The sequence below is a fragment of the Cydia amplana genome, chromosome 27, assembly GCF_948474715.1.
Source record: "Cydia amplana chromosome 27, ilCydAmpl1.1, whole genome shotgun sequence".
Classification (NCBI taxonomy): domain Eukaryota; kingdom Metazoa; phylum Arthropoda; class Insecta; order Lepidoptera; family Tortricidae; genus Cydia; species Cydia amplana.
In genome coordinates this window covers 1,404,843-1,428,783 of record NC_086095.1, presented here as the reverse complement: position 1 = coordinate 1,428,783, position 23,941 = coordinate 1,404,843, and the positions used below count along the sequence as shown (strand labels likewise).

Genomic DNA, 23,941 nt, shown 5'->3' with positions numbered 1-23,941 from the left:
AAGACCATTTTGAACGCCTGGCCCGCTTAGCAACTTCTGCTGCTGACTGTACTTTCGATGCATGGTCATAAAGTAAGCTTTACATAACCCTTAGCAAATAAATACTGTCTTCACGAAGCAGTATATCATATGTGACGTTATCTATGAAAAGGTACCTTATTGTCGATAGCGGTTACGCGATTATTAACGATGCTCCGATATAAATACAATGCCGCGCGACGCTGTGCGGCGTAAGCGCCATCGACAATAAGGTCCCTTTTCATAGATAATGCCCCATATTTTGGTCTTCATCAGCAATTCCACTTCACCAAATGGCGCTCTCCAAAAGTTAATGCATGAGTTACTGAAAAATATCATTAGCGAAGTAATTTCGTAAGAAACATACAAAATCATACACTCATATTTTTGAAAGCGGTAAAAAAGTTTTACCAAAAAATTATATGTACAACCTATTTGGCGTGTCCACACAGAACGAGCCGCCTTGTGAGGAAATTGCCTCGCGGGGCAGCTCGATCCTGTGTAGACGTGCCTCGGCCGCATTGCCTCGGGCGAGGCACGTCTACACGGACCGAGCTGCCTCGCGAGGTAATTTCCTCGCGAGGCGGCCTATTCATTTCATTTATTTAATATCTGGGAGACCGAGCAAAACATAAATACTCGAAAATGCGCGTTTTCCCAGAGATAAGACCTAGCTAGATCGACTTTTCGCCCCCGAAAACCCCCATATAGCAAATTTCATCGAAATCGTTAGAGCCGTTTCCGATATAGTCAAAATATAATATAAATAAATGAATAAATAATATCTGGGAGACCGAGCTTCGCTCGGAAAACATATAAAAACTCGAAAATGCGCGTTTTCCCAGAGATAAGACCTAGCTAGATCGATTTTTCGCCCCCGAAAACCCCGAAACATATATATAAATAAACAAGAATTGCTCGTTTAAAGGTATTAGATACAAGAATTGCTCGTTTAAAATAAGATTTCATTAAACAATACTAGATTTTGTTTGAAATTGTTAACCATTCTATCAACAGATCCAGATCACCGGTGCCCGTGCGAGAGAGGGAGCGCGAGCTAGAGCGGGACAGGCTGCGGCCGCGCGAGCTAGAGCGGGACAGGATGTCGCGCGACAGAGAACACAGGGACAGAGCGTCCAGGTCGAGAGACAGGGAACGGTGAGATATTAATGGGTTTAGTTTTTAGGGTTCCGTACCCAAAGGGTAAAAAACGGGACCCTATTACTAAGACTTCGCTGTCCGTCCGTCCGTCCGTCACCAGGCTGTATCTCACGAACCGTGATAGCTAGACAGTTGAAATTTTCACAGATGATGTATTTCTGTTGCCGCTATAACAACAAATACTAAAAATAAAATAAATATTTAAGGGGGGCTCTCATACAACAAACACGATTTTTTTTGCTCTATTTTTTGTTGATGGTGCGGAACCCTCGGTGCGCGAGTCCGACTCGCACTTGGCCGGTTTTTTAGTATCATGTATTGCCATGGATAGAAGGTTAGAGCAACAGACATCAACTCGCTACTATTTAATGAATAAAAAATGCATTGATATCTTTGTATGCCATCAGATATATCGGAGCGGCCAAGGCGTTCACAATATCAGAACTAGCACTCTAACGCCCTGACAATAGAGGCGTGTTCAGATATTTGTGAGCGCCTTAGCCGCTCCGATATATCTGATGGCGACTGTACCATCGCCCACACTTCGTTAAATGACAGTTCGTAAACCTTATTTCAAAAGGCACAAGGTCCAGTGATGGACAGTTAATGAGTCTTGGTACTATCTTTTTATCTACTGAGATACTAACTTAATTTTGTTGAATCTTTTACGTGTTATAGTTGAAAAAGTATTATTTTAGTTGACTCGTACAAACAAATACACAATGGTGATATAATCGAGCTTTTTAATCTCGCACCTTACTTAGGCAACTCAGCAAGGTTCGTGGCCTAAACACGGTACTCGAGTGTACAGCTCTAATATATTTTAATCTACTTACCCGCGTTGTCCCGGCATTTTGCCACGGCTAATGGGAGCCTGGGGTCCGCTTGACAACTAATCCCAAGAATTGACGTGACACTAGTTTTTACGAAAGTGACTGCAAACCCAGAGGGTAAACCAGGCCCGTATTGGGATTAGTCCGGTTTCCTCACGATGTTTTCCTTTACCGAAAAGCTACTGGTAAATATCAAATGATATTTCGTACGTAAGTTCCGAAAAACTCATTGGTACGAGCCGGGGTTTGAACCCGCGACCTCCGGATTGAAAGTCGCACGCTCTTACCGCTATGCGACCAGCGCTTCTATTATATCACGATTGTATAATTGAGTATTGTGCGAGCTATAGGTAAACCAGAACTTTGGGAGTATTGTCAAGAGGGCGCTCGTTTTGAATTTTATATAGCAACAATTTGTATAGTGGGGACAATGGAAATTGGCAGATGATTTTTGTTTTATTCCGACAACTTTAATAAGTGCGAAGTTTGATGTTTGGATATTTCTTTGGTTTTTACGCTTAAATGGCTGACTCGATTTAGATAAAACGAATAGCGTGAATATCAACCAAATCTATTTTCTTTTTTTGTTTTCTTTTTTTTAGGTTTGGTCGTTTAATTTCGCCCTTACGCCCTTCGCTAGCAATCCGTGATACCGATGCATGCAATACACCTAATACACAAATCAAATTATTACAAGACATCAATCAAATCGTGACGACCTGACTATAGTGACATTTGTCCATAAGTTTGAAACTTACCCGTCAATTTAGATGCTAATTTCGTTATGTTTTCTAATGGAAGAAATTTCTCTCCCGCACGTTTTTTTTTCAATAAATAACTATATACACTATTTACAACTTTTTTCTCTGTAAAATCTAAAACTTTCGGCATGATTATTGCAGTCTAATAATAATTCACACGCATTTCACACGAAACAAGACAAAGCAATGTTTACATTGTCAATATTGACAACTATCATAGAGGGTAGATGTTGTCTATTATTAAAATTGTTGCCAATGCTAGAAATTAGTACCAACAAATTTCCGTAACATGGCGCACCCTCAATAGATCCTGGTTCACCTATACATGATGTGTGTTTGTGTCTCAGGTCGCGCGACCGCTCTCGCTCGCACTCCATGTCGCCTGCGCGTGCGCGCGAGCCAGACCACTACAAGCGCCGCTGTCGGGACTTTGACGGTACGTACATACTGCCATAGAGAAAAAAATACATAGAGTGCTCACTCCATACATCAGTTTTAGTACCAAAAAGACTATTAGCATCTAGCATCGAGTAGCGGAACTATCAGTACTGCTACTTGACAATAGATGTAGCACCGACCGGAAAGTCTTATGCTGTTGAGATAAGACTTTCCGGTCGGTGCTACATCTATTGTCAAGTAGCAGTACTGATAGTTCCGCTACTCGATGCTAGATGTAGACACTGAAATTAATAGTCTGAACTGATGTATGGAGTGAGCACTCTTGTCTTACTTATTTCTCTATGATACTGCTTTATCACTACATAGTATAAAACAAAGTCGCTTCCCGCTGTCTGTCTGTCTGTATGTATGCTTAGATCTTTAAAACTACGCAACGGATTTTGATGCGGTTTTTTTAATAGATAGTGATTGAAGAGGAAGGTTTATGTATAATTTGGTAACCCGTGCAAAGCTGGGGCGGGTCGCTAGTTATAAATAATTCTAGGAAATAAATATCATCTGACATATTACACATCTTACTATCTCATACTATTATTTATAATTACAGTGATTAGTAAGTCCGCCATTTTGTAATTTTTCATGCGGAGTTTTCGTCTATTGAATTGCTAAGTTTTATCTTGATAAAAAGTTGTAACGTCATATTTAAAATTGCCTCCGACGTTTCGAGGACGGTATTGTCCCCGTGGTCTCGGAGAAGGCTGGCTAAAGTTGACATTAAAGAGTTCGTGTTCAAATATTTATGAGCACCTCGGCCTCTCCGATTTATCTGATGGCGACAGCAAACATCTGGGCGAACATATAAAAACTCAAAAAAACCGCGTTTTCCCAGAGATAAAACCTAGCTAGATCGATTTTGGCCCCCCGAAAACCCCCATATAGCAAATTTAATGGGAATCGTTAGAGCCGTTTCTGAGATCCCCGAAATATATATACAAGAATTGGTCGTTTAAAGGTATAATAATCCCCGAAATACATAAATATATTTACCGGAATATGGTATTTGACTACTAAAACGATTTTGCTACTATGGAATTTATATGAAACACTAGCATGTGATGTTACGATCAAATAACCTACTCTTTATTATACGGGTTGTAAATAGAAATTGTGTCTAAAAATAACTGCTGTCTACGTTTCTCTATTAATCTTCTGGTGCTTTATTTCATGCATGGTGTAAAATAATTTATTTTAAATACAGTCAAATACTCTATTGCTGATTTAAAGGTATGAGATAAGGTGTAAAAATCGTGAAAGTTTAGATAAGGGTTGATAATACCTGTTAGTGTTTGATCCTTTCGCATTTTCTCAAAGGTTAGATGGAAGAGATCCCTTTTAGGGATAAGTTCGCCTTTGTACATAACATTCTTATTTTTGTTTTGTTTTTGTCCGTTTTATGTAAACCTGTTTATGTGCAATAAAGTGACATACATACATACATAATACTTTGTTCTAAAGAGATTTTCTTTCACAGAAAAAGGGTACTGCATGCGAGGAGACCTCTGCCAGTGGGACCACGGCGCAGACCCCGTAGTTCTAGAAGACGCCACGCTGACCTCTGTACTCACCATGCCCCCTGTAGTACCAGGTAAGACACATTGACCTTTGAAAACTTCTTTAGCGGCGCCGTGCACTTTTTGTGACGGGGAAAAAATGTTAAACTCGTAACAGGTGTCACGTGACCGTAAGACGTAAGATTGATCGAAAAACTGTTACTTCAATGTCATTGAGTTTTTCTTTATTGATTTAAATGCCATCTAGTGAGTTTCCCTCTAACTGGTATTAATATAACTCGAGTACTAGCAGTGATGTGCTTGGGGGTTTCAAGTAATGCGACGAAATAACGCTAGATGGCGTTAACCTCAATTATACACAGTGTTGCAGACATTTTGCAATAGTGATTGAGTTTTCACTTCTGCCGGCACTCCCTGAGTGCAATCCGTTGTTTTTTTTTTAATATATCAGGGATATAAATAAATAAATATTAATGGTCATTTTTACACAAATTGACTAAGCCCCACGGTAAGCTCAAGAAGGCTTGTGTTGTGGGTACTCAGGCAACGATAGATATAATATACAAATACTTAAATAAATAGAAAACACCCAAGACTCGGGAACAAATATCTGTGCTCATCACACAAATAAATGCCCTTACTGGGATTCGAACCCAGGACCGCGGCTTCACAGGCAGGGTCACTACCCACTAGGCCAGACCGGTCGTCAGATATTATAGAAATTACGATATATTTAATGAGCGGCGGCTATCATTTTATACAAGCGTATTTTATGCAAGGAGAGCTTTTCAGTCGAGTATCGTGTTAAGGCCACCAAGCTTGCTGAGTGGCCTTATTGGGTACGAGATTGAAAAGCTTGATTATATCACTATTTTATACAATATTTTTTTTTGTTCTGAGCGGGCGATTTGCGAGCGAGTGGAAAGCGAGGCGAGCGCGCAACGATATCGCCGCGAGCACGACACGATTTCGCGACGTACTGTCATACTGGAATGGAAGCGAATTCGTTGCGCGCTCGCGGTGAACTGCGCACTCTCCTCGCTTTCAACTCGCTCGCTAATCGCTAGTGTCATAGAGAAATAAAGACAAGAGTGCTCACTCCATACATCAGTTCAGACTATTAATTTCAGTCTCTACATCTAGCATCGAGTAGCGGAACTATCAGTACTGCTACTTGACAATAGATGTAGCACCGACCGAAAGGTCTTATCTCAACAGCATAAAGACTTTCCGACTTGGCATTACAAAAAATGTAATGCCAAGAAAGATAAAATTACCCAGTATGTTTTATTTTTCTAAGCGCCCTTGAAGTTGTGAACATACTGGGTAATTTTATCTTTCTTGGCATTAATTTTTTTTAATTCCATTCAAAGATCTAACGATAGTAAATGTTACCATACTGAATTGGCCTATCTATCAGCGTAGCACACAAAAAAAATCAAGCATCTACCGCAATAATTCACGTCACCATAAATAAAAATCTCATCGTACTCGGCGATAGGTGAAAAATTAAAAAAAATCATAACTCCTAAAATACGAAAAATCGCGGAACATACATGGGGGTGATTCAGATAGCCCTCTAGGTCCTCTACCTCCCAGCTTCAGTATATCACTACTTCTTGGGACATCCTGTATTATATCAAATATCAACATTTATTCAGCAAATAGGCCACAAGGGCACTTTTACACGTCAATATGGAATTTACATACAGCAAAAAAAAACACATTAATAATTATAAAATACAACTAAGCCGTAAATATCAAATCAAACTAACATAGAGATGTATAAAGCCTCTAAATGTCGAATTACAAAAAACGCAATAACAATAGTATTGAAAAAAAAAACACAAAGATACAAAAACTATAATCTAAAATTATTTAGAGATGTAAATGTCTCTAAGTGTCATCATAACTAAAAGATTACAACATATAGTAGTTAATCAAATTATCCTTAGAGATGTATAGGGTCTCCAAGAGTCAAAATCCTGTATACCTAATTAAAACATTCATTAAATTAAAGAAAATGATATGCCGTTGTTTACAGAATACAACCCGCTAACGCCGGATATCTGGTGCGGCGCGGGGCCGGGTGGCTACCCGCCCTACCCGCCGCCCGCACTACCGCCCCGCGAACTCATACCCATACCCAGGTATAATATACCACACACTTCCCCTCTGTCGAAACTCTATCATCTATGACCACACACCAGGGATCGGAACCGGTTTTTTGCAAAAACATAGAAATAACCATATTTTTCGAATAATTTTATACTCGAAATGTAGGACTCCGTTGTGTTTTTAGGTTACGACTTCGTATTATTAGATTGCCCAATTAGAAATGAAGTAATTAGCAAAGAACGAAAAAATACCGTTTCCGTTCCCATACAAAAAATACCGGTATCCGATCCCTGCCACACACACACACACACACACACACACACACACACACACACACACACACACACACACACACACACACACACACACACACACACACACACACACACACACACACACACACACATTATAATTAAGTATATAATTAATAGTATAATACTTAATAAATTGTAAATTAGATATGGAAGAGCGGTGCCTCCCAGCACAGGTTATTTTGTGAATAACTTACAGGGAGACACCAGCCATTGTTAAAAATATGTAATGGTTTTTAATGAAATAAAGAATTTTGTATTTGTATTTTGTATTTGTATGACCAATAGTCATACACATTGTATGTAATAATACTAATTTGAGCCTATATACGTCCCACTGCTGGGCACAGGCCTCTCATGCGCGAGAGGGCTCGGGCTATAGTCCCCACGCTAGCCCAATGCGGATTGGGGACTTCACATACACCTTTGAATTTCTTCGCAGATGTATGCAAGTTCCTCACGATGTTTTCCTTCACATTGTATGTACTGACGTTTATCTGACATGGCTATATATACGTTAGCCCGTACATTTGGCTTGCCCCGTAAAAATCGGCAGACTGTTTTGTACAGAAAATTACAGACAAGGCGTCTCCATTTAGTTATATCCTCCAAGACATATCCTGCCACCGTCTATACACTGCACTAGATCCTTATCATGCCTTTTGTCATCATCACACTCGTGCGTCTGTCTGTCTGTCCGACCATTCCCAGATAAGGGGGGGGGGGACTTTTATCTCCGAAACTATTGGATCTAAACTTTTGAAAAAAATACACAAAATAGATGACAAGGACGTGCAGTCAAGCGTGAGTCGGACTTAATTACTTAGTTTGTGATCCGACCCCTACGGGTTTTTTAAAGACATTTCATTCACGTTCTTCTTCTAAACTTGAGCAAATGGTTTAAATTTCAACTCGATACCGCGTTCCCGAGACACAGAACACCGCCTATAGAAACCTAATATTGGCCATTTTGTTCCCGACGCAAATCACCAAACTGTGAGGTGCGGGAGGGGTGCTCACGGCGTTGCGATTGGTCGTCCCAAACATGGCGCGCTAACACGTGTACGCATAGGGATGGGACATGTTCATTACAGGTAGTGGGTACTGCTACCAGTGATACCGAAATTTATTGTGGTAAAATTGTTACCAATTTAATGCCAATTTAGTATACTTAGAGTAAACTTACTTAATAATTATATTGATTAATTTAATATTTCATTAACTAATTTAACAATGTACCTGAAATTTTTAATTAACATATTAGGGCATTTCTGTTTAAAGTACTCAGAACTTGAATTTTAAAGTTTATAATTTTTATATTATTTCCACTCAGAATCGCAATCTCTTTCGATACGAGAAAAAAGTGTCGCCAAAATCTCATAGGTACAATTATTTTCTTTTGTCCGTTTTATTAAGGTCATAGAAGGTTGTATTGAAAACATATTCAAATGGACCAATAACATATGCCTATTAAAAATCAACTCCGAGTTCTCTCGCACTTCTTTGAAGTTCATCATCAGACCAGCTATCACGGTCGCATTTTTATCACCTGTCATGCTATGCGTCACTTTCGCACTTACATATTTGTTAGAACGTGACAGCCATGGTGACAAATGATAAAGAGCCGGCCATCTTAGCCCTACAGGTCCATCTCGTGACACGCGGCCTAACTGCTCCGTTGGCCTAGAGGATTCTAAAAAAACTTACACAAGCGGTGCGCGAACAATCTTATATTTGACCTATACACCATACGGGCGATGACCGCGAGTCGTCCTATAAGGTCGGTCTATAGGGGTTGGTCTGTGTCCCGAGATAAAGGGTCTTGACAGACAGAGAGACGGACGGACAACAAAGTGACCCTATAATGGTTCAGTTTTTTCTTTTTGAAGTACGGAAACCTAAAAACAAGATTTTGACACGATTCCAGGGATTAACAGGGCAAGCTATGCTGGCGCTATCTGTTAAATACTTCGACCGGCCGACCCCATTGCGCGACTAATATGACAAACAAAATGAATGTAATATATAGTCGGTCAAACCAATTTGTCAGTCAGTAAGACCCAGGAAAATTATACTCATCCTTTTCTTTTGGGTACTAGTACTAGTGTAAGACAAAGATAGTATGAATTTTTTAACTAGCAGATACGTCTGCGAGCGACATTTCAAATTTAAAAGATGTAATCGTCTTCCGGTAGATGTCGCTATACGCCACCACAAAAGCGTGTATGCATAAGGGAAGGAGTGGAAAGATTTGCGATGTCCTGGTAGGCTTCCGTAGCTCAATTGGTTAAGAGCAACACACGAATTGTGGAGGATGCGGGTTCAAATCCTGCCGGAAGCGTAACTTTTTCCATTTTTTTCCTTTAAAAAATTTAAAGATAGTATGGTTTTCTGTCTATGTTTGAAACAGGGATGTTGCGAATATCCGCATCCGCAACCGCGGAACTTCCGCATTATTTTCAACACCTGCATCTGCATCCGCATCCTTATAAAATCGATGCGGAGTTTAATGCGGATGCGGATGTGGAACAGGTCGGTACAGGAACGTCTTAGCATCGGCTTAAGTGCTAGACTGCTAGGTAATTTAGTCATTCGCCAAAAAAACCTATTAAAAATGAGCAGTCAAGCGTGAGTGGGACTTAATGTACATATTTTAACCCTTGGAACGCGAGTCCGACTCGCACTTGACTGGTTTTTTGAAATAAAAATTACTAAAATGTAATATTTGACGTTTTTTATGTACCTATCTTGACATGTGAGCGTTTAAAAATCCGCTTTCGCATCCGCGGATGTGAGCCTTTGAAAATCCGCATTCGCATCCGCGGATGTCAAAAAATCGGCATCCGCAACATCCCTGGTGCTAATGTAAGACAGAGGTAATATGATTCTCTGTCTATGTTTGAAATGAGACAGTCCTTGAATGAATGAATGAATGAATGAATGAATGAATGAATGAATGAATGAATGTTTATTTGTGTCAAACAAGCGTATATATAGGTGTTACATAGGTGTCCTTTGACAAAGTATAACATTGCAGACTGCACGCGGCCCCGCCCGGGCCTCCGCCGGGCCCCGTGCGGCCTCCGGCGCCTAATAAGAAAAACTTCGACTACAACCGACTCGGCGGAAGGAGTAAGTGCTAACTTCATGTTAAACATCATGTTAAAGCTAGAGTGAATAGGCTATTACTGAACCGGTGAGCTCCATCTTAGGCTCTGTCTTCACTTTCCATCAGGTGTGTCTAGAGCCAATCGCCGATCAGTTTAACATAAAAAAAAAAAAAAAAAAAAACATAAGTTTATCTACACACATGTCATTAGTGCTCTATAATGCGTTCAGAAACCGTAGGAAATGACAAGCTTTATTACAACCAATTTTACTATGAAAACTTTCTTATCTGTGGTAGTAGGAAAATTTGTAGGTACTTTAATGTACATAACGTTATAGATTTTTGTAAGATTATGAGTTTAAATTTGGAACAGCAGTCAAAACTCAAGTGCGTCTCTATTCTAGTATCCATAGATATTAAAACAGTTATCGATACGAAACGTCAATTTAGTATGTTTTTTTTTTAATATAAACCGCACGATATTTGATCTCGAGTGAGATGAGAATAGGGACTTTATTCTTTTGTCTAGGAATTAAAAAAAACTACGGATGTGTGACATGCGCGAAAAAAGTTTTCATTTACCGCCATTTGACGTACAGTTTATCTTTTAGTTAGTTTTAAGTATGTGTTTAGATAAAGTAGTGTATGTAACTGTACATAATTAGGCATTAAGACACTCGTGTGATCCTATTAAGAAACTCACTAACGTTCGTTTCTTAAACCCACACTCGTATTTTAATGCCTCTCATTATGTAGCATTCACATAAACTACTATTCTGGCAAACATTTAATTTTTGGTACAAGCTTTTATCGCTGACTGTACATATTTCAAAATTCCTTTGCGTGCGACGCGCAGGCGCGAGGCGGCACGTTTTCAATATTAATAATAAAAATGGCGGCCGCCGCATGCGCGGTTGGCGGAGAGCGTCCATTTCGAGGTATCTTGCCACACAAGGGGTTAAGTTTTAGTTAAGTATTTATTTTATAAAAAAAAATTAGAGATGCCACGAATATTCTGCAACCATTTGGCATTCGGCCACTTTGCCGAATATTCGGTATTCGGCAGAATGTTGCCTACTATTCGGCCGAATACTGAATATCTGTTGCACCTTAGGTAGGTGCAACAGATATTCAAAAGGAAAATGGCACAATAAAAATAACCAAAAATTAGGTATAATTAATATTTAGAATGTGTTCTTGGAAAGTTGTTAAATACAAAGACCCTTTTTTGAGCATTTTTTGCAAAACATTTTTATCATGGGTCTGATTTGTTTGCCTCTAACTACATTTATTAATTCTGTTCAACAATAAATATATCTTAACAAACGTTGTGCTTTGTTGGCGATCAGTTTTCAAAATAATTGTGACTCGACATTTTCGCATGTCATGCCGAATATTCGGCGCTTCGGCCGAGAAAGGGGCCGAATATTCGGTATTCGCCAAAACCACTATTCGGGGCATCTCTCAGGCAACAAGGCCCATACTACAAATACCTTACAGACTAACATATACAGGGTCATTTTTGGACCGTTAGCCATATTGTACTAGGTGATTAGGTAGGTCATACTGAACAACTTTTTCTATGGGACCAACCCCGAAATTCCAAAAAAAATTTGGCCTTCCCATAGAAAACGTCGACATCCACTCGACCAAAATGTATGAAACGGCCAGAAAAATGTTTGTGATTTCGGAGTTGGTCCCATAGAAAAAGTTGTTCAGTATAGCCTACCTAATCTCAGTAATCTGTATATGCATAGTATCATCATCTTCCTCGCGTTGTCCCGGCATTTTGCCACGGCTCATGGGAGCCTGGGGTCCGCTTGGCAACTAATCCCAGGAATTGGCATAGGCACTACTTTTTACGAAAGCGACTGCCATCTGACCTTCCAACCCAGAGGGTAAACTAGGCCTTATTGGGATTAGTCCGGTTTCCTCACGATGTTTTCCTTCACCGAAAAGCGACTGGTAAATATCAAATGATATTTCGTATATAAGATCCGAAAAACTCATTGGTGCGAGCCGGGGTTTGAACCCGCGACCTCCGGATTGCAAGTCGCACGCTCTTACCGCTAGGCCACCAGCGCTTCTGTATATGCATAGTATATAGTAATATAATAACTGATATCCTTACAGTGCCTCAGCGAGCGTCCAACTCCGGAGCGAACTGCTCACTGGAGGTGAAAAAGGTTCCCCGGGGCCTCAACGATATCACCCATCTCAACAACCACTTCGGCAAGTTTGGCAAAATTGTCAACATACAGGTCAGTATTAACTATCCTTACAGTGACCGACATACTCACTAAAATAGACCAGCAGAAGTGGAGACTGGCCACATGTTGAGAGATAAGCAGGAGAAATGGAGTAAGTTCGTAACGGATTGGTATCCAAGAGGTTGCACACTGTAATGATGGGACCCAAGTAAGTAGTGAAACACCAGAGTTCCGAGTAAATACTGTAATTTATTTATTAAAAACTGGTATATATATAAACCTAGGGAATTTAGGTTACACGTGTTTAGATGGGGAGACTTACACGTGGCCATCCAGTAGCATGACCTAAATTTCCTTCCTTATGTGGAGGAGAGTCATCTTACATGACTCTCCTTATATGTATTACAATAATAATATATCAAGTTACTTATACCTACATTCCAACACGGAGACAGAAGAAACCTCGAACAAGATGGGAGGATAAACTCAATCTCACAGCGGCACAAAACAGATACAGTACAGAAATCAATCTACATACAAAGTGCGCTCGAGCAACGCACACATAGACACTGCTCACGGACACGATATCTCGGACCGGTTGGGACCAGTGCGAGCGCGAGTGCCATCCGCTTGAGACACGCGTCTGTCAACTTTTTTGTGCAATAATGGAGAAACAAAAAAAGTTATTATAACTGTTCAGTGGATGGTTGTTTAAATTCAACATTAAATGGTGAATTGCCGTTTTTTAAGCTACCAGTGGTTTCAGAGAAGTAAGTATCTGCTTGTATTTCGATGGTTCGTTTTAACGTTAAACAAAACAGTTAGGTAGGTAGGTAAGCACCCCGCCCCGGCCAATACTAGATACGAGTGCCACTACCACGATAGTTTTTTGTTCATAAATCATAGTTGACAACCCTAGAGCGACCGCCGAGCGTAGGTATGAAAAGTGAAGTACATACATGTGATTGACTTCTGTACTGTATCTATTTTGTGACAGCGGGCCTGAAATGGAGAAGAGTGGCCCACGACAGACCCCAATGGAAAGAGCTAGAGGCCTTTGCCAAGCGGCACACTGAGCTTAGAGACATACTCTAACTCAGAACAAAAGGGCTTAATAGATAGATAGATCCTTACAGTGCCTCAGCGAGCGCCCAACTCCGGAGCATAAAGAAAAAAATACATAGAGTGCTCACTCCATACATCAGTTCAGACTATTAATTTCAGTGTCTACATCTAGCATCGAGTAGCGAAACTATCAGTACTGCTACTTGACAATAGATGTAGCACCGACCGGAAAGTCTTATCTCAACAGCATAAGACTTTCCGGTCGGTGGCGACATCTATTGTCAAGTAGCAGTACTGATAGTTCCGCTACTCGATGCTAGATGCTAATAGTCTTTTTGGTACTAAAACTGATGTATGGAGTGAGCACTCTATGTATTTTTTCTCTATGTCCGGAGCGAACTGCTCGCTGGAGGTGAAGAAAGTCCCCCGGGGCCTCAACGACATCACGCACCTCAACAACCACTTCGGCAAGTTTGGCAAAATTGTCAACATACAGGTTACTATCATTTCAAAATGTTGTACAAACAGTCAACTGTCAAACATTTACGGCGTTATTCGGGTCAATCAACTATTTCTTGTTGTTATTCTGTCCCATCAGCGAGGAGACAATAGTAGCGTAGATTGTTAGAAGAGCTGCTGTACCGTGTTCTACTAACATGCTCAGTAGATGTCCCATTATGAAAAGGCCTTATAACCACCATAAAATGCAAGTTTGGTTCACTTTTAAATAAGAAAAACCTAGGATTTTAAGAGTGACTCAGGAGACCGTAACCATAGCATCGTGTGACAAGAAAAAGTTGATTAACCCATAAACGTCTGCTAAGTTAATCAGCTGATGATCATCCTTCGTCCCTCTCTATGGCATAACGACATGAACAAACGACGATCATCAACTGATTAAGTTAGCAGCCGTTTATGAATAGCGCCATTACAGTACATATGGTGTTACTTTACCGCACTCTAGTGTGATAATAAGGAGTATTACTGCAATGTTCTGTCGCCAGAGTGTAGCACGAGCACCCATCGTAAACCATAAGGTAACCGATACATACTGTGCCTGTTTTTTGTAAGACAATAAAATATGACATTGATACATCAAGGCGGCTTGTTTATAAGGGGCCTACCGGGAAACGCAAAAATCGAAACTCGGCTATCTGCCTCTTTATCGCTCGAATATGCACAAGTGAAAGAGAGGCGACATAACAAAATTTCGACTCTCTCGTTTGTGGTAGACCCTTAGATTGTGACGGATTGTGGGAGTGGCGCCCCCTACGCAGAGTTTCGCGTAATATTCCCTATTGGTAAGATATAACACAACATTCGGTCGTGTTTTAATTTATCGCCGCTCGTTGCGAATTTCCTCTTTTCCGCACTTGCATCGTAAAAGTAAAGTAAAGTATTTATTAATTGTAAACTGTGTACATGAGATGTCATAAACATGAGATATCGAATCAACAGTTGCCCATTTCGAGCATACAATATGATCTTAAAACTACTAACTATACTAGCTTACTGACTAACTTATACTTAACAAACTGGTGATTCCAGAAAAAACTCATTTAGGTTGTAAAATACATTTTCAATTAACCAATTTTTTAATTTTAATTTAAAGCGATTCCCCTCCAACATTTTTATTAAATTAAATATCTATATTGTAACTGTTTTCCACAGGTGTGCTTCGAGGGTGACCCAGAGGGCGCTCTAATAACTTTCTCCAACCACACGGAGGCCAACGTGGCCTATAAGAGCACGGAGGCTGTGCTCAACAACAGATTCATCAAGGTGTTCTGGCACAACCCTGAGGTACGTGTCATTGTGTCATTCCCCCCCCCCCCCCCCCCCCCCTTCCTAGAGAATAAATCCATAGCAACATAGAATCCAGGAAATGAGGAAGTCTAGGTATCAGCAGTACAAACACTAGATGCGATTCGTAGGAGGTTTAATCAAAGACTGACGAACTACAACTACCCTATACCTAAGTAAACATAATCACAGAATAAATAATAGTACTAAGTACAGAAGACTCACTCACTAACAAAACGCGTCTGTTACGATCAGCACAGATAAGGCCACTAGGTGGCGACAGCGCCACGCGCGGCTTATGGCTAGCCACCAAAATTGGGGCGGAACGGATGTACTTTTAGCTACCTGTAGCAAAGCGACGAAATCGCGGAGTGAGCCACGCCTGACATAATCTAGCTACCAATATACGTATATCACAGTAACCATGGTAACGATTGACACTAAAAAGTCTATTCACTCAAGTACCTGCAATAATATGTTACTCTTCGAAGGCCGCAAAAATATGTGTCACGCTCTTATGGCTCTACAAATAAGATCGTGTCAGATATTTTTGCGGCCTACGTTGTGTAACATATTATTGCAGGTGGGCCAGGTCGCTGTACCAAATTTGACTTTTTAATAAATAAATAAATTCATTTATTTCGTTTTTTTTACAGAATAAACAAGAGAACCCTACGCCCGCCGGACAACAGAAGCCCGCCAACAAACAACAGCCGACATCACACAACAAGGTGCTCATCAACAAGGAGAACATGAAAGCAACCGCCGACAACAAGCAGGCACAGGCCGCCGCTGAGAAGGTAATTACAAAATACACAATAAAAAGTTAATAAACAACAGAAGCCCGCCAACAAACAACAGCCGACAACACACAACAAGGAGGACATGAAGGCGACAGCCGACAACAAGCAGGCACAGGCCGCCGCTGAGAAGGTAATTACAAAATACACACTAAAAAGTTAATAAACAACAGAAGCCCGCCAACAAACAACAGCCGACAACACACAACAAGGAGGACATGAAGGTGACAGCCGACAACAAGCAGGCACAGGCCGCCGCTGAGAAGGTAATTACAACATACACACTAAAAAATTAATAAACAACAGAAGCCCGCCAACAAACAACAGCCGACAACACACAACAAGGTGCTCATGAAGGCAACCGCCGACAACAAGCAGGCACAGGCCGCCGCTGAGAAGGTAATTACAAAATACACACTAAAAAGTTAATAAACAACAGAAGCCCGCCAACAAACAACAGCCGACAACACACAACAAGGTGCTCATCAACAAGGAAAACATGAAGGCAACCGCCGACAACAAGCAGGCCGCCGCCGCCGCTGAGAAGGTAATTATAGTTTGTCAAAGGACTGTCTCATTTCAAACATAGACAAAGAGAATCATACATCTTTGTCTTGCACTAGTACTACCCAAAAGAAAAAAACTATACGTTTTTTGTTCTTATTTAGTGACAAATTGGATTTACCAACTATAAAACAAAATAGCCACCCGTTCCTAACGTAGCAATCTGTCACTTGTTGACCACGAACGCTGTAAAGGGTTTGTAACGTCGGGATGTAGTATAAATTCAAGTTTTTTTTTTGTTAAATTGTACAACACAGATTAAATAAATATAATTTCCGTAAGTTGTGACGTTGTAGAGTTAGACCAAACTAAGTTAGCAGTGATATAGCACAGACTGTGCAAGTGCTATTCTAAACGACAAACTTCTATGAAATTATGACGTTTAAAAGAACTGTGCTATCAAAATCGCTGCCGACTTACCTTGGTCTAACTCTATCAAATGTTAAATCAATAGGGAATATCACGCGAAACTCTGCGTAGGGGGCGCCACTCCCACAATAAGTCACAATCTAAGGGTCTACCGCAAACGAGAGAGTCGAAATTTTGTTATCTAACCTCTCTATCACTCTTGCCGATTCGATTTCGCGTTTCCCGGTAGGCCCTTTGTAACCAAACCGCCTTGATGTATCAATATCATATTTTATTGTCTGTGAAAACTTGTCAAAAAACAGTTTAAGTTACTCTATGGTTTACTAAAGGCGCTAGTGCACACTGGCGGCAAAACATTGCAGTAATACTCCCTATTCAAACAATCACTTACCAACTCAAGTTTAATAATGACCTTGTCCACAGGCGAAGGAAGCAGTCGCCTTAGCCAACGGAGCCGAGAAAAAGAAGGAGGCGCCCAAACCGATAGAGAAGAGTAAACAGGTGATGGAGATGCACAAACGTGCGCAGGCGCTGTTGGAAACGCAGCTGCAACAACAAGTGTTGCTGATACAACGGTTAGAGGGAGGTTAGTATAAAAAAATATATTATAGGACATTCTTACATAGATTGATAAGTCCCACAGTAAGCTCAAGAAGGCTTGTGTTGTGGGTACTCAGACCACGATATATATAATTGACCGAAGCGTAGCGAAGGTCTACGTTTTGACTCGGGCATTTTGCTTTTGTATGTCCGGATGTTCTCCTCTACAGGTCGCAATTCTTAACCGATTTTCGTGAAATTTTGTGACCGAATTCTATGACTAAATAAAAAAAATTTGTCGATCCGGTTTTTGGAAATTTTTCAAAATGGCGGAGTCGTGATAGCTCCCGCCTAAACAAATAGTCGTATCGGTATCATAAGAGTTTTTTCTTTTTGAGATATGTTTATAGATTAAATGGCCAAAAATTCAGAAAATTTGTATCGCTGGTTTTGGCGGTATTTAGATATTTAGTTTTTACTTGAGAATGAGTAGCTAAATTTCGTCAGCTTTAGTAAGAACTATAATGGCGTATTTTGCAAACGTTCGCTTTTTTTGTTTGCATCGGCAGGTCCCTGGTTCCATCCCCAGTAATTGTATACTGCTACATAACTTTTTGTATTTTTTTTATACTTAAATTTCGTATAGTTGTTTTTTATTTTATTTTGAAAAAATTAAAAATTTCGTATTTTTTATTTATCAAGCGCGGGTTAAGCGTATTCGTTTAATTTTTGTTTGTAGCTTTGTGTAGTTTTTAGTTTTTAATGTACTATACCTATATTTTAATTAATATTTTTGCCATACATTTATTCAGTTTTAAGCTCTGCTCGCGAGGTCTACAGCTCACAGAGCCACTAGTATACAAATACATAGAAAACACCCAAGACTCAGGAACAAATATCTATGTTAATCACATAAATAAATGCCCTTACAAGGATTCGAACCCAGAACCGCGGCTTAACAGGCAGGGTCACTACCCACTAGGCCAGACCAGTCGTCAAACCAGTAGTATAACCACAGAATAAATAATAGTACTAGGTACAGAAAGTTCACTCTCTAACCAAACGCGTCTATTACGACAGATATGACCGCTAGGTGGCGCAAGCGCGAGCAGGCGTCCGTTCCGTAGCGGTGCGCAGCAACCACTATGGCTAGACACCAACATTGGTGTGGGCCGCATGTACTTGTAGCGACTGTACGACCACAGATAATATAATAGTACGAGCAAAGATATACATATGTAACTCCACATATGTACAAGCATAAGTATATAAGCATAGAGAAATTAAGTAAAGAAAGAGTGGTAACTCCATACATCAGTTCTCTTACCAAAACGCGAGCTATTTCGTAGTCGACAACTCGACATCTCACGTCAAGTAGCGGACATTATCAGTTCTGCTAGTTGACAATAGATGTAGCGGCAAACAAATGCTCAACATTCTTTAGCTAATATTATAACCGGATTAATCGGAACTCTATTTTCAACTCCTGCTGATAATATTAGTTGTAAAATGTTTTAGTAGTAAATTTTTCGTCGATAGCGACAGGGGTGTCAAGTAGCGGTCCTGATAGTTCCACTACTTGACGTTAGATGTCGACTACGAAATAACTCGCGTTTTGGTAAGAAAACTGATGTATGGAGTTACCACTCTTTCGTTACTTATATTTCTCTATGGTATCTACAATATTTTGCAGAGCGAAGATTAGTATTGTCTGTGCTAATAAGATCGATCTTACTATAGTTAGACCAAGGTATGTCTGCAACTATGCGCTCACATATCCTAGTCAATTTCGTCTTCACCATCTGCAACCGCATGGCGCAGTGGTATCACCATATGCTTAATGTACCTGTCAAACCCTAGTAACCTGGGTTCAAGTCCCACCCGCGCCATGCATGCATTTGTCTATGGTTTTCTATTTTCTAAATAGGATTTTATAATCAAAAAATATAAATAAAACGAAAAACTAAGTAGTCTACCAAAAAAAAAAAAAAATTGGTACGAAAAAAAAATACGCACGCTCCTTAGATCCGTCTCGCCTTCAATGCGCGACGCTTGAGTCATAAGTGTGCTATATAAGAGTACCTCCAAACTGCGACTAATATGTGTGCTGTCTCTGTGGACGCACACTGGTCGCGGAATGGGGAACATTTTATTTTTATTTGTCAAAACAAAACTTCGTCCAAGTATAAATCGTGAAAAACTTAATTAATTTTGACCTTAGGGGTTAAATTTCACAAAAAACGCTTGAGTCATAAGTGTGCTATATAAGAGTACCTCCAAACTGCGACTAATATGTGTGCTGTCTCTGTGGACGCACACTGGTCGCGGAATGGGGAACATTTTATTTTTATTTGTCAAAACAAAACTTCGTCCAAGTATAAATCGTGAAAAACTTAATTAATTTTGACCTTAGGGGTTAAATTTCACAAAAAACGCTTGAGTCATAAGTGTGCTATATGAGAGTACCTCCAAACTGCGACTGATATGTGTGCTGTCTCTGTGGACGCACACTGGTCGCGGAATGGGGAACATTTTATTTGTCTACAATATCTCAAGTGTCATTCTATGGAACTTGCTAACTAAATTCATATTTTTTGACAGTTTCAATATGGCGGTTTGTTTACATAGTTAATTAAAAAGCATCACAAGTCGCTGGTCACAATGTCGACCAAACTGTGTACTAAGTTAAAAAAAAATTACATAGTTAACACGTTCCATAGAAGGACTTAACAAAACTTCGTCCGGGTAGAAATCTTGAAAAACTTAATTAATTTTGACCTCCTTAGGGGTTAATTTTCATAAAAAACGCTTGAGTCATAAGTGTGCTATATAAGAAGTATGTACTTCCAAACTGCGACTAATATGTGTGGTGTCTCTATAGACGCACACTGGTCGCGGAATGGGGAACATTTTATTTGAATAATTTTACGGTTTAGACTCACTTGTTTTTAGTAACTCGCGCGACATGTTTCAGAGAGCCTAGGTCTCCTTTCTCAAGCACTAACAGTGCGAGCAGCTTTCACGACGGCCGTACTTACGCGTATACACATGCAGTATTAGTGTGTCTCACAACAGTTTAAATTCGAACATTTTATTTGTCTACAATTCTTCGTTCAAGTAGAAATATTTTTTTAGGGGTTAAATTTCACAAAAAAACTCTTTTAAGTCATAAGTGTGCTATATGACATGTGTGCTGTCTCTGTAGACACACACTGGTCGCGGAATGGGGAACATTATTTTATACTTCGTCCAGGTTGAAATCGTGAAAAACTTAATTAGTTTTGACCATCTTAGGGGTTAAATTTCACAAAAAACGCTTGTGAGTCATAAGTGTGCTATTTTTTTACCAAACTGACATGTGTCACATGTGTGCTGTCTCCATAGACGCACACTGGTCGCGAATGGGTAACATTTTGAACGGACGAATAAATCTGTTTTTCCTTGTTCCCAGGTAACGTGACCGGCCCGCAGAGGGCAGCACTGATGGAAGCCATCAACTCGGCTCAGGAAGGCATCGAGAAGCTACGTAAGGAGCTGGTGGCGTACAACAGGACGCTCAGACAGATGCAGGTATGTTATATTACAGTGGGCTTTATTTTCGTTTAGTCACTCGAGAAATACGGGATGTCTGTAAAAAATTAAAAACCAGAGTTTTGAATAATTTTACGGTTTACACTCACTCGTTTTTAGTCACTCGCGAGACATGTTTCGGAGAGCCTAAATCTCCTTTCTCAAGCACTAAGTGTAAGGCCTGAGTGGACGCTCGCTCGGCGAGGCGTGCAGCGTGGCTGTGTGCTCACGCGTGATGTGAGCAGCGTGCACTAAGGCCGCTCCTATACGTGCGCATTTGTTTAACATGCACGCCGCACGCCCCGCCCCGCTGCACGCACAACAAGAGCGGCCACTCAGGCCTTACACTAACAACGCGAGCAGCGTTCACGACGGCCGTGTATCCCCGCGGAAGACCTCCCCCAACCGGCTTTCACAGAATAAATAATAGTACTAAGTACAGAAGACTCACTCTCTAACAAAACGCGTCTGTTACGAGCGCAGATATGACCGCTAGGTGGCGACAGCGCCACGCGCGGCTTATGGCTTTCCCCAAAATTGGGGCCGAACGGATGTACTTTTAGCTACCTGTAGCAAAGCGACGAAATCGCGGAGTGAGACACGCCTGCCGCAGTGTCGCAGCGTGCCGCAGTACGCGATACACGGCCGTCGTGAACAACGTTTTTGTAGCAAAATAATGTGATTAGTCAAAAATGTCAAAATCAAACATCGTTAAATCTAAGTCTTTTAAATTTTGCCCTTAACTACCTATATGTTTAAAAATTAAAATACATATCAACAATAACTAACTTACATAATATTAGGATAGTGCTCTATTTGAAACTGAATCGTAGAATGTATAAACATGTATAGCTGAAATGTACGGGTGTGTGACAGGAAGAGACGGTCGCGCGCTCCCTCTCGCGGCTGCAGTTGGCTCAGGTACCGGCCGGACATGTCCGCATGAGTTGTGCGATGTACACCACCATACTCATCTACATCTATACTATACAGACAACAGTAGCCGTACCGCGAGTTGACACTTTACGTTTATAATAATTTATTAAAGCAAAAAAAATTAAAAAAAAATTGGCTACTTCTATACTATACAGACATTATGTTATTTCTACTCAGAATCACGAGCACTTTCGATCTTAATAGGAGAATAAATCGGCCAAGAGCATATCGGGCCATGCTCAGTTTAGGGTTTCGTAGTTACCATTCTGTCAAAATAGGCCAAACGGGGGCTATTAGTAAGTATGTATCTTGTACATTACTAGCATAAGGGAGTACACTTGCAGCGCCTTTGTACGTCTTTTTACTAAGAGATGATTTTTTTGCAGTAACTCAAAAACGACCGACCGTGTTCCGATCATGTTCGCTATAGTTTTCATTGAAAGTATTTATTATGCTTTTGTTTCACGATTTTTTTCATATTTTTTCAAAATTTAGAGTAGGGGGGGGGGGACCACATATATATTTTTCTTTCGGAGCGATTACACAGAAAATATTAACTTTATCAAAAAATGGTTTTCGAAGACCCTTATTTGTTTTCAAACACCTATTCAAAGATACCCCACACTATTGGGTTAAAGAAAAAAACATTAAATTAATATCTTTTTGTATGCAAGGTAACCTAAAAAAAATTTGTTTATTAGTTTTTATATTACCGTTCTGTCACAATGCATGATTTATGTATCCATGCCAAATTGCAGCTTTCTAGCACTAACGATCACGGAGCAAAGCCTCGGACAGACAGACAGACAGACAGACATGGCGAAACTATAACGGTTTCTAGGTGACTACGAAACCCTAAAAAAAAGTGTCCTTTGTGACGTACCTCGTTCTTGTATGAGATTGCTGTGCTTTTAATGCAATTTATTATGTTTTTTTAATGTCACACGATTTCCTTTTTTGTAGAACTAATATAATCAGAACAAATTAATCATGAAAATAATAGAAATAATATACGTTTTTTTGTGTTTCTCTTCCTCTTCGTATATACTCATTTGTTTTGTGTTTTGTTGCATGGTTGTTTGCTTAATTTTTTTTTTAAATAACTACATAGTTTTCTTTTAATTAAATTAGTTAAATCGAACTTAAAATGATACTTAAAACAAAGCAAAAACAGTTCAAGATATAATCACTACATAGTATAAAACAAAGTCGCTTCCCGCTGTCTGTCCCTATGTATGCTTAGATCTTTAAAACTACGCAACGGATTTTGATGCGGTTTTTTTTTAATAGATAGAGTGATCCAAGAGGAAGGTTTATGTGTAATTTGTTAACCCGTGCGAAGCCGGGGCGGGTCGCTAGTTAAACATATTTGTTAAACGAACTCCATTTATGAAATCAAAAAAATCTACAAAAAAAATGCGAGCAACACACGTGGGCATATCTACTAAAATATTCCTACCGCGTATTATTACAAAAGTTACAAAATAATACAACAACATAAAGTCGGTAGACTAAAATGACATTTCATAGTATGAAGTGACATTTTATGTTCATACTATGAAATGTCATTTTAGTCTACCGAATTAAAAAATAGACTTTAACTAGCCACAAAGTGAACAAAAGTCATTGCACCACGCATGTGTACTTAAAACGGCCCTTGTATATAAACAGTATGAATACCATCATATTCACATTTCATTTAGGTTATCATACGTTGGTACCACCCCACATTCGATTTAGGTTATCATATGCTTGACTGTTGGTACCACCATGATACCCATTTATGTAGATATAAACATATTT

At 39.9% G+C, this 23,941-nt stretch overlaps 1 protein-coding gene and 1 non-coding gene across 2 annotated transcripts in view; both read left to right on the top strand.

Annotated features, from left to right (window-relative positions):
* Positions 1 to 23,941, top strand: part of LOC134660396 (RNA-binding protein 26) — a 46,752-nt gene that overhangs the window by 12,022 nt on the left and 10,789 nt on the right. The window contains exons 9-19 of the mRNA XM_063516131.1: positions 1,036 to 1,176; positions 3,121 to 3,209; positions 4,704 to 4,817; positions 6,788 to 6,893; positions 10,210 to 10,304; positions 12,415 to 12,542; positions 15,228 to 15,359; positions 16,016 to 16,159; positions 17,516 to 17,678; positions 21,084 to 21,202; positions 22,079 to 22,123. Coding sequence (XP_063372201.1) covers positions 1,036 to 1,176; positions 3,121 to 3,209; positions 4,704 to 4,817; positions 6,788 to 6,893; positions 10,210 to 10,304; positions 12,415 to 12,542; positions 15,228 to 15,359; positions 16,016 to 16,159; positions 17,516 to 17,678; positions 21,084 to 21,202; positions 22,079 to 22,123 — 1,276 coding nt within the window. The remainder of the gene's footprint in view (positions 1 to 1,035; positions 1,177 to 3,120; positions 3,210 to 4,703; positions 4,818 to 6,787; positions 6,894 to 10,209; positions 10,305 to 12,414; positions 12,543 to 15,227; positions 15,360 to 16,015; positions 16,160 to 17,515; positions 17,679 to 21,083; positions 21,203 to 22,078; positions 22,124 to 23,941) is intronic.
* Trnaf-gaa (transfer RNA phenylalanine (anticodon GAA)) lies at positions 9,441 to 9,513 on the top strand. The gene has a single exon. It is a non-coding gene; the product is annotated as a tRNA-Phe (tRNA).